The sequence below is a fragment of the Euleptes europaea genome, chromosome 2 (genome assembly GCF_029931775.1).
Source record: "Euleptes europaea isolate rEulEur1 chromosome 2, rEulEur1.hap1, whole genome shotgun sequence".
In the NCBI taxonomy this organism is placed as follows: Eukaryota; Metazoa; Chordata; class Lepidosauria; order Squamata; family Sphaerodactylidae; genus Euleptes; species Euleptes europaea.
In genome coordinates, this window is record NC_079313.1 from 57,113,052 (window position 1) to 57,128,607 (window position 15,556).

The window sequence follows — 15,556 nt, forward strand, 5'->3', positions numbered from 1 at the left end:
AGAGGCACAGAGAGTTTTAAACAGGGATTACACAGTGTGACAGATGGGCAAAGATTCTGCCCCTTCCTGAAAAAAGCCAGTCCCCTTTAATCTTGTTTGGTGTGTAAGCAGCCAATCAGGATCCCAGAAAGGGCTGGAGGAGCCAGTTGGGAGGGAGGGGCAAAACAGAAAAGGCTGTTACACTGTCAGAACAGGCAGGCAGGGTCTGAACCTTCAGAGAGAGAGGTTGGAGGGATCCTATCTCAGAGTTTGTCTCATGTGTGATCAGGCTAAACCAGTGAATGCATAGAGACGGGGTTTGCATCTCCAGAGTGTTGGTTTGGAAAAGAACCTGTCTCAGGAGACGGTAGTAGTAGAAACAGCAAGAGTCTAGTAGTACCGTAAAGATTAACAAAATTTCTGGCAGGGTATGAGCTTTCCGCAGTCACAGCTCACTTCTTCAGATACTCTCAGGAGGCTGTGGAAGTCTCAGAAATTGTCTTTGGAGATAAAGCAGGCTTACTTGAGGAAGAGACTGTATCTGTCTTGAAGCCGCAATTTCTGTGGGAAACTAGTGAAACATTTGTAGTTTCTGAGAGGAGCTCATATCTACATTGCAAGAATTGTGAGGTTGAGGGAAGCCCAATATTCACCTCAAGAACACAAACTTGGCTGCTAACTGCTCTCTACTCTCCAAAATTAGCAATTGTGTTACACCTGTAAATAGTTTCCATCCTCTTTTCTTGCCCTATCCTTGCAAGAAAATAAAAGTTACTGTTCTTTTTCTTTCTTCAACACGTGCTGAACTTTTAAAAATTCTTTTTTTTAATTAAAAAATTCTCATAATTTATTTTTAAAAACACAAATACAAAGGGGGAATCTACCAACTCAATTGCCCCAAGTGGAACACTGCAAATCTACAGCACATTCCTTTTATAAGTAATTGTGCTTAGAATGGCAACAGACAGTAATTCTAATGAAGGCTTGTGTAGCTTGGTACAACCACTGCTAGATTGCAGGTGATTTCAGCAATGGACTATAGCACTTTGTTTCTGGGTTATAAAGAGGCATTTCCAGAAATGTGAAGGCCCAGGAAAAGGATGGGGGCAGCTTTTTCCTGGACCCTGCCACAGATTTTGTTTCCATTGTTTCCAACAGAAAAAATATAAATTTTAGGGAACACTAAACATTCCATTGAGAAATATTTTCTTCAGGAAAAAGTGGTATTTTTAAGACAAGGTTTTACTCACTCAGATTGTGTAGAATAAAGATTTTAATGTAAGAAAACCTACAGTATTAAATAATGGCTATCAATGTATATACTACAGACATGTTTTGAAGCATACATTTATAGTTTAAATATCACTAATTCTGTCCACAATCAGCAGGCTACAGTTTTGCATAGGTCAGCAATTTTAATGTTAACGTTTGAAGGGATATCTAAATGTGCTGCTAGTCCTGTTGTGACTGTGTGAGACCATATCTGTCCAAATAAAACTCTATTTTTTTTAACATTGTTTCTATTTTCAACTTTTATTTATTCCTATCTTTCAGATCATGGCAAAACATCTGCTATATGTGATAACATTGCATAGGATGCAGCAGTCTGTAGCTCGCTCATTTTTTAGTATTAATATATTCACAATTTGCTCGCAGAAAACAAACAATGTAATCCCAAGCAGTATTCATGGATCCACCAGCAACTCATGGTGACCAATTTTCAAAACACTTGTTGATAACACAGATTGCATTCAATCATACCTGGATTTCGTATAGGTTTCCGTCTTCTGCAAACCAGATTAGATGACAAATTGCAATAAATAGCCCTGTAGAAAGAGCTTACTGCAGCTGTTTCTGTTGGAAGGGAAGGGTGTTACCAAGGTCCCCCTTCCTGGATGTGTGCTGTCCGTCCCAACTTCATCTTGGCTAAATTCACCTTGGCTGCCATGTTATGAGATAGCAATGCCTTACTTTGGAGAAGATAAGGTCAGGCTATGCTAATGAGTGGCCAAAACCTTGGGCAGGAGATTGATTCACTGACGAGACATACATCGCTGCAACTGTCACCTTGGCCTATCATTTTGTCAGCAAATGCAAGTTGTCCTGAGTGCAAAATCTAATTACTATCAAGCAGCCAGATGGACTCGATTATCTTTTACTGATCTTCCATTAAAGTCTCCTACCATCCTGCCTCAGGCACTGGTGAAGCCTCTTACCCTGCCAGCCCTTTTGTCCACTCATAATATTCCCCTGCCTGGATGCAATCACCTTTTGTTGCCTTTCGGGGAAGCCACACACACCCCAACTCAGTCACAGCCAGGAAATCCATAGGTGCTCATTCTGGACTCAGCATGAATTCCTGTATTTTACAATAATTTCTTTGATATTCCTTTGTACTGGTTCCTGTAACTACCACTCCTCCGCCAGCCAAAGTGTGGTGGCTTTTTTTCTCTCTGCTTGTGCAGAAGCTGCCAAATATGTTTTTCTTTATCTGGGACTTTGGGATGTTTCCTTACCACACAGGAGCATCCATCCACTGCTCTAATTATTCCCCAGGACCTTTGAATCTCTGCCAAAAGTCCCCTTCTCTCAATCTGTGCATCATAAAAACAGACAACATACTGAGACTAGTTAAACTCCTGGTTAGCAGGAAACAAAGTTACCACTGGAAAGGCAGAATCAGCAAGCTGGGACCTGATGTGTGGCCAAGATCATCAGGAGGCTCTGGAGTCAGTTCTCACCAGTATAGACACCCAGCTTGACACTGCATTCTCCAAGCCTCCAAAGGCAGTTGTGTAGGTCCCAGGGCAGTGTCTTGAGGTGGTGGTCAAGTGGCTGAGGATAAACAAACTAAAGCTTAATCCAGTCAAGATGGAGTCGATTCTGGTTGGAAGGCAGAATGTTTGGTTGGCATTGATTTACTAGACTTAGATGGGGGTTAAGCTTTGCATGATAGATCAAGTTAAGAACTTGGGAGTGCTCCTGGACCTGGCCTTGTTAATCGATAAGCAGGTTAATGCTGTTGCTAGGATTACCTTCCTTCAGTTACATCTAGCTTGCAAGCCTTATCTAGCTCTACATACCTATCTATGCTGTTCTAGCCTACTGTAATCTCCACACTGGACTACTGTAATGTGTTCTACGTGGGGCTGCCTTTGAAGACATCTGAGAAATTCTAGTTGGTACACAATGCAGCAGCAAGGCTCCTCTCTGGGAGACAGCCACTTGGAGCTTATAACTACAGCACGGAGCCAACTGCACTGGCTATTATATTTGCTTCTAGGCAAAATTCAAAGTCTTGGTTATTACCTTTGAAGTCTTTCATGGCCTAGGGCCCTCATACTTGGTGAACTGCATCTCCTAGTATACTTCCCAGGGAAAGTTACATATTTCAGATTGTCTCTCCTCAAGGTGCCCTTATTTAGGACTGCCATACAGCCGCAGCAAGATCAATGGCCTTCTTGGTGGTGAGCCCAGTACTTTGGAATGGCCTGTCAGAGAGGGTGAAGAGGGTGCCTCCCCTTGCTACATTTAGGAAGCCATGTAAGGCAGTCGTATCCCAGGGAAGAGGGTGAATTTTTCCAGCAGATTTGGCTGTGCATTTACTGACCCTGTGTGTTTTAAGTCTGAATGCTTTTAAATTAGTAAATAGTATGCTTTAATTGGATAGTAATTTATATCTTTACAACATGATCGGTTTGTTGATCACTGCCTTGAGCTCAAGGAGTTAAGGCATGGCAGAAATATTTTAAATAAATATTTAATTTCTAACTTCATAAATTTGAGAATAGATTATTCTCCTTCACAGTACAAACCAGAGCCCCTTGGCTTCAAACATGAACTATATCAAAATCTATCACTATTAGGGAACATCCGGATATAACAGAAATATTACTTTCAAATAAGCAATTCTATTTGAGCTGTCAGTAGTTTTAATTCCTAGAAGGAAAGCCATGATATCACCTGTCTATTAACTTGAACCCAAACTGGAATGGGAAAAATATTATTAGAACTTATTTTCAATATATTTGCAGAAGAACTAGGGCTGCAATGTCTCATGACCTGCATGTGGAATACGGCTTCCATTAATTATTTCATATGATAAATTTTAATCTGCAATTAATGAATTAATACATTAAAACTTGATCAAAGCTTGCAAACAAATTAGATAGGATTCTTGTGAACTTAAATTTGATTTTTTTTCAGTCCTGAAGAAAATAATTACTGGCGATTCATCAGTTTCCAAGCATTGATGTTCTTATTTAACAAAAACACAACTGTATTCCTGGGGGTGGGGGGGTTCCTATAAAACACAAAGGTTTCTTTGACTGTGTCAACATAAAGTTATCAGGCTGGATTCTGTGGAAGGGATTTCTATCAGCAGCACTTCTATCAGCAGCAGGACTTCTTCACCTCTCCCATCTCACTGTAGTCCAAACATCTCCTGCAAATGCTGCTCCTGGAGGACATGGGATCCCTAGAAACAGCATGAGGGATGAATCAGCAGTGGAAACAGGGATTCAATAAAAAATCTCCCCACTTCTATTGGATAAATTTACCACTGGATACAACTCATTCAACTAAGGTTGCCAGGTCCCCCCTGGCCACCCATGGGAGATGGGGGGGGGGTAGGGTTGCCAGATCCAGGTGGGAAACTCCTAGATATTTGGAGATGGAACCTGGGGAGGACAGGGACCTCAGTGGGGTACACTGCCACAGAATTCACTCTCCAAAGCATCCATTTCTCCAGAACTGATCTCAGTAGTCTGGAGATGAGCTGTAATTTCGGGGGATCCCCAGGTCCCACCTGGCTGGCATCCCAACATCCAAAGCATCTCATAAGTAGCTTCACACCTTTGACTAGATTAAAATTGGCATCATCCCCTGTCTTGGATGGGTTTATGCTCCCCTTGAAAAGTCAGGCTCACAGCTTGGAAGAACTGCTCAACAAAGCAGACACCTTAAAAAAACAGGTGGTTGCTCTAGTTCAGAGTGTTTTCACCCAGCTTCAATTGGTGTGCCAGCTGCATCCGTTCCTGGTGCAGTCTGACCTAGCCTTAGTGATCTATACCTTAGTTACATCTGGACTGGACTACTTGGGGCTACCCTTTAAGAGTGTTCAGAAGCTGCAGCCAGTGCAGAATGCTGCGGCTAGACTGCTGGTGGGGCCAGTTACTGGGATCAAGTGACCCTAATTCTACAGCAATTATACTGGCTTCTAAAAAGCTCCTGAGCCCAATTCAAGATGTTGATTTTGACCTCTAAAGCCCCACAAGGCTTGGGACCAGGTTATCTGAAGGATTGTCTTCTGACATACGTTCTGCCCAGGAACTAAGATCACAAAGAGAGGCCCTCTTGACTGTCCTATCAACAAAAGAAGCATGCTTGGTGGGTACACAAGAAAGAGCCTTTTCTGTGGCAGCCCCACGGTTATGGAACAAACTTCTCAAGGTGGTGTGCATGGCCCCCTCACTCTCAGTCTTTAGGAGGCATTTTATTAGTTCTGCCTACCGGCAGTTTTAAATTATTGATTTTAACTAGCAAGTGTTCTTTTGTTTTTTTGTTTTTATACGTATTGCTGGTCTAGATAACTTCTTGTTTTGATCCAGCAGTGTTCTTCTTGTGTTCTTCTTGCATGAAAGTCAGTAATAACTCCCAGCCTTTGGGAGAAAAAAGCAGAGTGCTGCCTGGAGCAGGACACAGGATGAAATACAGACTGCACAATCTATTTGTGGTACATTTGGGTATAAATCATATGAAACACTGACAGAGAATGACCAGAAGGAGGAGAAACAGGCTCAAGTAGAATCAGAAAAGGTGAAGACTGATATACAGAGGAATGTAAACAATACTGCCTAATTATCTAATGGAACTGAGTAACTAGGCAGATTGTTTTCCACAATATGTCAACCCTCACATTTAGTATTATGTTAGTAAATAAAAGTTATAATCAATAACAAGATCTATTTTCTCTCAACTACAGTAGGGAATCAAAATACAGAGATCTATATTTTGCTTAGTAATTAACAAAACTTAATTGCTACAGAAATTTGTGCTTAGGCAAGTAAAAATAAAAAAATGTATCCAACTAAAGCTGCATGTTGAGACTATCTTTAGGAACAATGTTACATAATTGCAAACATATGCCAATCATACTCCTAGCAAACCATTTTGAAGCTTGAGCCACTGAAAGGCACTCATGTTAATTAAACATGTTTCCTGCTGCTGGGGCACAAATATCCTTGTCTAAAAGTGACTGTTTTGTTTATTTTACTGGAAATTGACTGTCAGCATCATTCAGCAATTTTGCTACAATAAAAAATATGGATCCCATGATTCTGCCCATGCTGTAATCACTGACAAGCCTAACTAGAGAAACTAAAAGGTAAAGGTCCCCTGTGCAAGCACCGGGACATTCCTGACCCATGGGGTGACGTCACATCCCGACGTTTCCAAGGCAGACTTTGTTTGCGGGGTGGTTTGCCAGTGCCTTCCCCCATCATCTTCCCTTTACCCCCAGCAAGCTTTCGACCTCGGAAGGATGGAAGGCTGAGTCAACCTTTAGCCGGCTACCTGAAACTGACTTCAGTCGGGATTGAACTCAGGTCGTGAGCAGAGCTTTTGACTGCAGTACTGCAGCTTTACACTCTGCGCCACGGGGCTCGTTAACTAGAGCAACTACAATTATCAAAACAAGGTTCAATGCGACAATAAGTCATCTGCAGTTAAAAAGTCACTTTATTTTCACTGATTTTGCACTCTCATCAGGGTCAAAATTACTATATATGAATGAAGGTGCGGTTAATTTTAGAAGCTTGCATGATCTCATCTGCAAACCACTGGTTACAAATACCTATCTCTTTATAATTCAGATTCTGCTGACAAATGCCAGATACAGCTAAGATTTTCCTTCACGCAGTTTTCCTACTTAATTTGTTTCACAAAGACAGATTTCACAACTGGTATCCTTTCCTGTATTCCAAAATTTCAGACAACAGAAGGTATATAAAACACCAAAATGTGTATGTCAAAATCTCATACTTTGACACAATTGTTTATGTATTTGCACTGGACATGGAATTTGCTTTAGTAAAGTTACGCTTGATATAAGGATTCTAGGTTGCCTGCACACACAAAAAGAAACAGCGTTTCATGATATATTTTCTCTTTCCTTTTCTCTCTCTCCATTTCCCTTTCTCCCTCCTAGGATTGCCTGAACTGGATCCCTCACTTTGGGCCCCCTCCCCATGGTGCTGTCCAGCTGGTCAGTGGGTGTCTTACAAAGCATAAAATGAGGCCTAGGCCTCAGTTGCCAGTGTAATGATGTTACTTCTGGAAGTGATGTCATTACATCACCGACAATGAGGGAGACACTCTGGTATTTGGGCAGAACTCTATGGTAAAAACAGCTTCCGCCATAGAGTTTTTGCCCAAATGCCAGAGTGTCTCTTGTGTTGTCAGTGACGTGATGATGTCACTTCCAGAAGTGATGTCATTGTGCCGGCACTGTTGAGGGGTACCTGTCAACCCTACTCCCCCCTTTTTTCCTTACCTTATTGGAGCCACTAATAAATATAGCCCCAGTCGTTTGTTTTTGGGTCTCCCATTCTTACCCTCCTGTAATACACATTAAAACAACATTGGGGGTGCCATATTGTTATAAAGAAGCAGGAACAAAATGCTAGATTTTAATTGTAGTGATCTTATTATTAATTAAAAGTGGTTTTATTATTATTTATTGTATTATACTGATTGATTGAATGTAATATGTTGGAAGCTGCCCTAAACCTGGCTCTGCCAGGGGAGGACGGGGTATAAATTGAATAAAATAAATAAATACCATGGGTTTAAATCTGCACCTGCCTCAATCACATTGTACCTGACTATGTTTTTTTTTTTAAAAAAAAGGTCGTACAAATAACACATAATCTCCCTTATGCCCATCACTTAGCTCCCTATATTCCCTATATAAGCACTTTTCACCCTGTTGGTGTGACATGACAGCTAAGCAGGAAAGCAAGTGGAGAAATTCTTGAAAGGTAAGCCATTAGTGGATAAGAGTTCTCTACTCCTCAACCACATACCATTTTGCTATTAAAAATTAGAACCTTCCCCCCTAGCCCTTGTTTCTATGGGACTGGGTCAGTTCCATGTATAAACTCATGGCATTGCCACTGTCACGTCCACTCCTACCCTGAAGGTCACTCAAAATTTCTTTGTAATATAGTCCAAGATTTTCTGTTATCAGGGGATGGAGAGAAAAGTGGCTTGCTTAAAGCGGTGGCTATGGTGGGCTTTCTGGCTCACACTCTCTCATGGGATTCTGAATATTTTGCACTACATTAATGTAGGAAGCAAACCAGACACAACCATTCAAAAATGAAATGTCTCAACATACTGTCAAGCATTAACAAGCAAACAAGTTTGTAGTGCAATGGAACTGTGCTCCTTCCCCTGATCTGCAGTTTATTAAATCATTTTGGCCCTGTTTAAAATTGATACAACACAACTATCCAGAAGTAGGCACAGCACCCTGTCTCCTCCCTGTTGATGCTCCCATTTACCGTGGCAAGGCCCCTGAAGTGGGCTGCCCCCAGGGATCCAATGGGCCATCCCAGAGCAGCAGATGAAAGCAGAGCTGAATCTCTGCACAGTTGAATTTTATAGTCTGGGTGCTTGAGGAAATAAGTTCACACTTAGGCTTGTTACTCAGAAAAGAAACAAGTTCTTTAGAACTCCATACTAAATAGGAAATGCAGAGTAAAGATTGCTAGGCTAGCTACACATCTAAGGTAGGATGGAGAGAGTTTGTAGAAAGTACGTCCAGCCCTCATGGTGAACAGAGGAAGACAGAGAGAGAAGGGAAGTAACTGGAAGGAACCCTTGAAAGTTGTATTCTGGGTAACAAAGGGACAGCAGCATGAGAAGACAAAGGAAAGGTCAGGGAGCACCCTATCTAGCCCTCTACTAACTCTCTACTGCCCTCCCCAAGACCGGAGTCTATGCTAGTATTAAGCAACATTGCACAGTCCATTCCTTCCAACTGTAGATACACGGCTCCACAGCAGCCAGAGACTCATGCCTTTTCCATGGCTCAGCAGGCTGGTGAAGCTTTGTCTGGAAGGCATGGCTGTGTCAATCATGCCTCTGCAACCCAGCATGAATGCTCAGGCGAGGCATAATAAGGGCCCAACATAGCCAAGGGGTGGAGAGACAAGTACAACCCCCTCCCCTCCACATCTGAAGTCTAAGGGACCTTGAGGTCCTACTCCACCTCCAGCTGGGCATCAGGAGGGGCTCCAGCCGCTAGGCTCAGCTCCTCCCTTCTCGAGTACCCTGCTTGGCTCTACCTTCTATGACTGTCCTTCCCTGTGGCAGTTCAGCATAGCCCAAGCCTCTCACAACATAACTCAATATAAACCAAGTACTTAATGACTGGGTACAGAAATTTCAGCAATTTGTAGTGGCATGATGTGCTTAAATACTTTCTGCAATAAATTAATTTTTGTACTCATTTCATTTATTAACCAAGGAATCCTGTTTGTTTCCAAAGTAATTCTTTTTTATCTAACCCAGCACTATTTGGGGGGGAAAAGGTCAACTATTTACCTGAAGGTTTTTCTTCTGACCCCTCAAAGTACATTGTGTGGAGGGGAGGAATATTTGATTCCTGTTCCAAATTATTTATTTAGAATATTTCTATGCTACCTCTTCAGAGTCCTGCTTGAGGCAGCTTACAATTAAAAACCACAGTATAAAACACAAGCCATTAAAAAAATACAAGCCAAAAGCCTTTCCATATTTTTTCCAGATCTTTTTGGCAAACGCATAAAAACACCGCACAACCATAGTTATTAGTGTACGAACAAGTGTATAGAGTCAGAGAATTCTGAAGTACTTAACGCTACTCTGAATTCATAATTAACTTAATGAAGTGAGAAAGAGTTGCCCTATTTGGCATGAAAAACTGATGGTGCTGTGTTGGGTTAGGCTCAGGACCATTTCTGGTGTGAAATAACTTGCAATTCTTTGTCATTGGGGAAAGCTTCACTGTCTTTCAAAGACCTAACTGTTCTTCAAGATAATAAAGGAGAGATACTATTGTGGCAAGCTGCAATGTCAAGGTAAAACGATCCATGTAGCTAGGAGTATAATTACATGTGTTCAGGCTTGCTTCTTTTGCTATGCCCAAGGCTGTGCAAATAGGACAATTCCCACAGCTTGGATAAAGCAAAAAAATTGTTTCCCTTTTCTGGCCTGTTATCAGCAAAGAGGCCTTCACATTTCATCCAAAGTAAAAAGCTTGATGACAACCATCAAATGGTGTAAACATATTTTCCTGAAATCAATAGCTGCAAAGCCAGCTCAGACATTAGGCAGGATGAGACAACCCAGCTCAGGTGGCAGATTTAAATGTACTATTAAGAGGAAGCAAAAAAGAAGCACATCCTAAATTATTTCGTTTACTGTTCTTTTTCAAAAATATATTTCTGCTGCCAAAGGGATTCCAATTAGCTTTTCTGACTCAGGCATCAAAATGTCCTAGGCAAGTTCACTGGGTATTATTACTGTACCCTAGAACTATTAAATCTGATGCCACATATGCATCAAACTTCACTTCAGTCACTTATATATACTAAAGTATCCGGAATCCACACTTTTAGGCATTCCAACCATGAATATGACAGGATGATTTAAGGCCATAAAGGGGATTCCCAGCTCACAAGTCAGTTGAACACAGATCATTTCTCATATGAATGGTTGCCTGATTTAAGGCTGAACAAGTTATTTTTGTTTCTTTATTGACATTATTTATAGTCCGCCTTTCTCACAGGGACTCAAGGCGAATTACACACAGTGAGTCACTGCAATCAACAAAATGGGACATTCAACAACTGATGCATTAGGAGATTAGACATCTGGAACCGCCAAAAAGAAAAAGTAGCACAGCGTAAGTATTAACATGAAACATGAGAAAGAGTCCAAGGGGCAGGAGGGAAAATGACCCTGAATTTACAGCAGACAGCCTTGTGCAGTTCTTTGTTTCTCCTGTCACCAGGACAACAGGGACCAAGATCCAGCCCTAGAATGTGTGAAGCAAAACTTGAAAAAGTGCCTCTGAGAGGACATTTCTTTCCAAAATGAAGTAGAACAGCCTACAAGTCTCAAGGCAACCTCTCTCCGTTTTTCCACAAATTCTCCTAACGTGTCCCCTGATGTCCTCCAGAAACTTCTTGCATTCCTTACTTGCAAACACTCAAGCACTTTGAAATCCCCGTTTCAGGCATGCACACGGGGCTGGCTGCGCAGACGCAACAGCGGTTCAAACGAGGGGCGAAGCGATGAAATCTTGACTCGAGAGAAAAACCCGGGAGCTCCCGGCTGCCGAGCGGGGAGAGCCGCTGCAGAACTAGAGCCTGCTTTGGCCCGGAGCCCCCTAGCGGGACGGGGCGGGCGTGCCAGAAGCGCGCCGGGGAAGCGCGCAAAAGCCACCTACCTCCGTCGGGGCGATGCGGAAGGCCGCGGCTATCTTGGCGTAGAGCTCCCGGACGCTGGCGAAGCCTTCCACGCGCCCCGTGGGGCTGCCGTGCGCCAGCTGCGTGTGGAAGAGGAGCCGGATAGGGACCTCGGGGGGTGGGGAGGCGGCGGCGGCGGTGGGGGCGGCCGCCGCGGCGTCCTCGTCGCCTCGCCTTCCCGCCACGGTCGCCTCGGCCTCCACCAGCGCCGACGTCTCCTTGGACTTGTCTTTCTTCTTGCCCCTCAGCCCCAGCGGCATCTTCTTGCCCGCCCGGAGGGACGCGAGGCAGTCCAACCACCTGCTGCTGCTGCTGCTGCTGCTGCAATTGGCGGCTGCTGTTCGCCTCGCCTCGGCCGGACTCTGCCCCCTCGGGCTGGGCGCGCGCCTCCGGGCTCGCCCGCCAGGTGGCTGCAACTCGCAGCCAATGGCGGCGGCGCTTTTCTGCCCGGCGCGAGGCAAGGGACAACCTGGCGGCGGAAGCTTTGATGGGACCGAGGCGCCTCTTGGCGTAGCGCAGAGCTGCTTCGCTGTGAACCCGCCGTCGCCTCCTCCCCCCCGAGTGCCCGGTGACTGTTCCACGGCGGAGCCCGTTGCATTGGTATCCCTCTGCTCTCTCTCTCTCTCATTTTTTTAATTTTTTTAAATTATTTTCTTCATTTAATATATCAACATAGTAAAAAAACAAAAAAATAGTAGTAGTTTAAACTTAAAAGGACTTCCCCCCTCACTCTTTCCCATCTAAAGATAAATTGTATATACTTTGGCTAACAAAATTAATCCCCTATTATTTAATTACTATATACTTGTTAAAATTTGTTAATTCAGTACCTTAATATAAACATCATAAAAAATATATGCTCTCTCGTAACGGGTTCCAGATTCAGATTCAGACTCCTTTGTTGGCATAGTGAAATAGCAACAAGGGAGCATAAATACGGGCACCCGCAAGGATTCACCAACAATAACTGACCAAAACTCACAGTGGGTAGCCGTGTTAGTCTGTCTGCAGTAGTAGAAAAGGGCAAGAGTCCTGTAGCACCTTCAAGACTAACACAAATATTTTCTGGTATATATATTTTCGGTAGAAGTGAGCTGTGGCTCATGAAAGCTCATACCCTGCCAGAAAATATTTGTGTTAGTCTTTAAGGTGCTACTGGACTCTTGCCCTTTTCAAGACTAACACAAATATTTTCTGGTATATATATTTTCAAAAGAATTGTGGCTCACGAAAGCTCCTACCCTGCCAGAAAATATTTTTGTTAGTCTTTAAGATGCTACTGGACTCTTGCCCTTTTCTACTGACCAAAACTCAGCCATCGAGTTAAAACACTTCAATCTAAATACCATAACAATACATTCATCCAGCCAGCAGATACGAACTGCAGCGAACCCTGGCACCCTTCTAGCTTAACGGGTTCCATAAAAACAGCCTGGGGAGGTGAAGGAATATTTAAACGATTTTTCTCCCCAGGTCGAAAGAATACGCCAAATAAATTCTTCAGTCAGCACGTGCAGGGTCAGGCGCAAAGCCGCGATCTTAGGCACAGTTAACGGAAATTGAGCACCCAGTTGAGACCGTCTCGGGATGTAAACGTTGGTAGGGTACGGCACTGCCTGGTTTGCTTTGATATATTTTCAAAGGGCCTTTGAGTCCTTGTCACAGTAGCCTTTTGAGTTTTGCATGGGCCGAGTTTTGCATCGGCAACAGATCTCTGTTCAGTTTAAAACTGTTAACAGTCTGCAGAGTTGGGGTTTTCATTATTCCCCACATCCCCCCCTTGGAAGAGAGGAGGTTGGGGGGGAGTGTTGTTTGTGTCTGCTGCATGGTTGCTTGGCTGTTGATTATTTATAAACTGATGGTTTTACGGGGCTAATTGCTTCTACTTTTATATCATGTTTTTATTGTATTTATGGTGTTTTATTGTATCGTATATTTTGTTGTTAGCACCCCTGAGCCCGGCTTTGGCTGGGGATTGAGGGTGGAATAAGAGTTGAAATAAGTAAATGAGCCTAAGAGCAGGAACTTGAGTACCCTATTCCTGACCTGCAAACAAAAGGGAACATCACAGTTAGTTGTTTTGTTTGCTTAACATCCAGCCTGAAGAATAGTTCTGGTGTTCTTGCAAGCGTGCTTTGTGACGTTTTAGTTGGCATTACTTTGCATTTGCTTTGGCTTTTTGTCCCTAATGCATGGCTCCATCCATGCAACATTTGTGTGCACAACCAGCTATCCTTAGTCACCATACTCTTTTCATATTGGCAGCAGAGGCAGTAGCAGCCTTTAGCAAAATAGGGAGCCCACTGGCCCACTTCTTCCCAGCGGGTAAAAAGGAGTCCCCTGGCGCAGAGTGTTAAGCTTCAGTACTGCAGTCAAAAGCTCTGCTCACGACCAGAGTTCGATCCCGACAGAAGTCGGTTTCAGGTAGCTGGCTCAAGGTTGACTCAGCCTTCCATCCTTCCGAGGTCGGTCAAATGAGTACCCAGCTTGCTAGGGGTAAAGGGAAGATGACTGGGGAAGGCGCTGGCAAACCACACCGCAAACAAAGTCTGCCTAGTAAACGTCGGGATGTGACGCCTCCCCATGGGTCAGGAATGGCCTGGTGCTTGCACAGGGGACCTTTACCCTTTTAAAAAGTAACTGCTGGGACCAGTACAGCAGAAACGTCACTGCTGTCATGCACAATCCCATAAACAAAGGAACCAAGCTGTGAAGAACCCAAGAGTCGGACAACAGGCTGTAGACTTTCTGTAGACTTGCTGCAGTCTCTCATGGTTGTGCTTATTCTTCTCTTCCATCTTGCTCATATGACATTGTCAAGGAATGCCGCCTCAGAGCCGCAGCACCAAAGAGCGCCTTGTTGGTATTTCAGAAGGCAGGTGACCAGTTTTAACAAACCCCGAGCCAAGGTCACTCAGCCCTGGCCCTAGTTGAGGACAGCCGGACACTCTTTGGGCCAGCGACCACCAGTAAGTTGTTATTCACAGAGCGTAATGCTCTCTTGGGGGCATACCAGGAGAGATAATCCCATAGATATGATGGGGTCCCATACCATTTAGGACTTTTAAGGTTAAAACCAGCATCTTGAACCTGACTCAGTACTCCACCTGGAGCCAGTGCAGTTGTCGGAGCACTGGCTGAATGTGCGCTCTCAGCGGGGTCCTGGTAAGGACCCACGCTGCAGCGTTTTGTACCAGCTGGAGCTTCTGGATCAGTCTCAGGGGCAGCCCTAAGTAGAGCAAGTTACAGTAATCTAGCCTGGAGGTGACTGTTGCATGTATCACTGTGGCTAGGACACGGTGGGAAAGATAAGGCACCAGCTGCCTAGCCTGGCGGAGATAGTAGAAGGCCGCCTTGGCTGTGGCCATGACATGAGCCTTTATTGATAAGAAAGCATCAAGGATCATGCCCAGGCTTCTGATGGCGGGCAAAGGTGTTAGTTTTACACCGTCAAGAGCTGGGAGCCATCACCCCACCGCCAATCTGCCCTAACCCAGCCACAAGACCTCCATCTTCAATGGATTTAACTTCAGCCAGCTCTGTTTCAACCATTTCATCATGGCCTCCAAGCACCTGACTGGTGTATTTAGGGTGGTATCAGACTGGTCGTCCATCTCCAGGTAAAGCTGGGTGTCATCAGCGTACTGGTGACAACCCAGCCTGAAACTCTGGACAAGCTAGGCGAGGGGGCGCATGTAGTTGTTAAGCAACATAGGGGAGAGGATTGCTCCTTGCAGGACCCCACACACCAAGGGCTGCCACAACGATACCTGCTCCCCAAGCAAATGGAAAATAACCTAAAGGAAATAATTATTCCTGTTTTTAACAAGTATGCATCTGCAAAAAAAATAGCCTTTCACATTTTGAAATGCAATAACTATAGACTGGAGATCTATGCTGGCCCAGGATTTCATTTTGCAGCAAAGAAAAAAACAAGGTTAACGTATTTTTGAAACCATTGGGGCAACTTATAAATATTGATCAAGAATACCACAGCATAAAAAAGCACAAGTATATAATATTGTGGAGACAAGGATTCTTGCCACTCTTCATTTATATAA

The 15,556-nt window shown here is 43.8% G+C and overlaps 1 protein-coding gene across 1 annotated transcript in view; it reads right to left on the reverse strand.

Annotated features, from left to right (window-relative positions):
* Positions 1 to 11,755, reverse strand: part of GIPC2 (GIPC PDZ domain containing family member 2) — a 32,916-nt gene extending 21,161 nt beyond the window's left edge. Inside the window, exon 1 of the mRNA XM_056845064.1 lies at positions 11,477 to 11,755. Coding sequence (XP_056701042.1) covers positions 11,477 to 11,755 — 279 coding nt within the window. The remainder of the gene's footprint in view (positions 1 to 11,476) is intronic.
* Between the last annotated feature and the right edge of the window lie 3,801 nt (positions 11,756 to 15,556).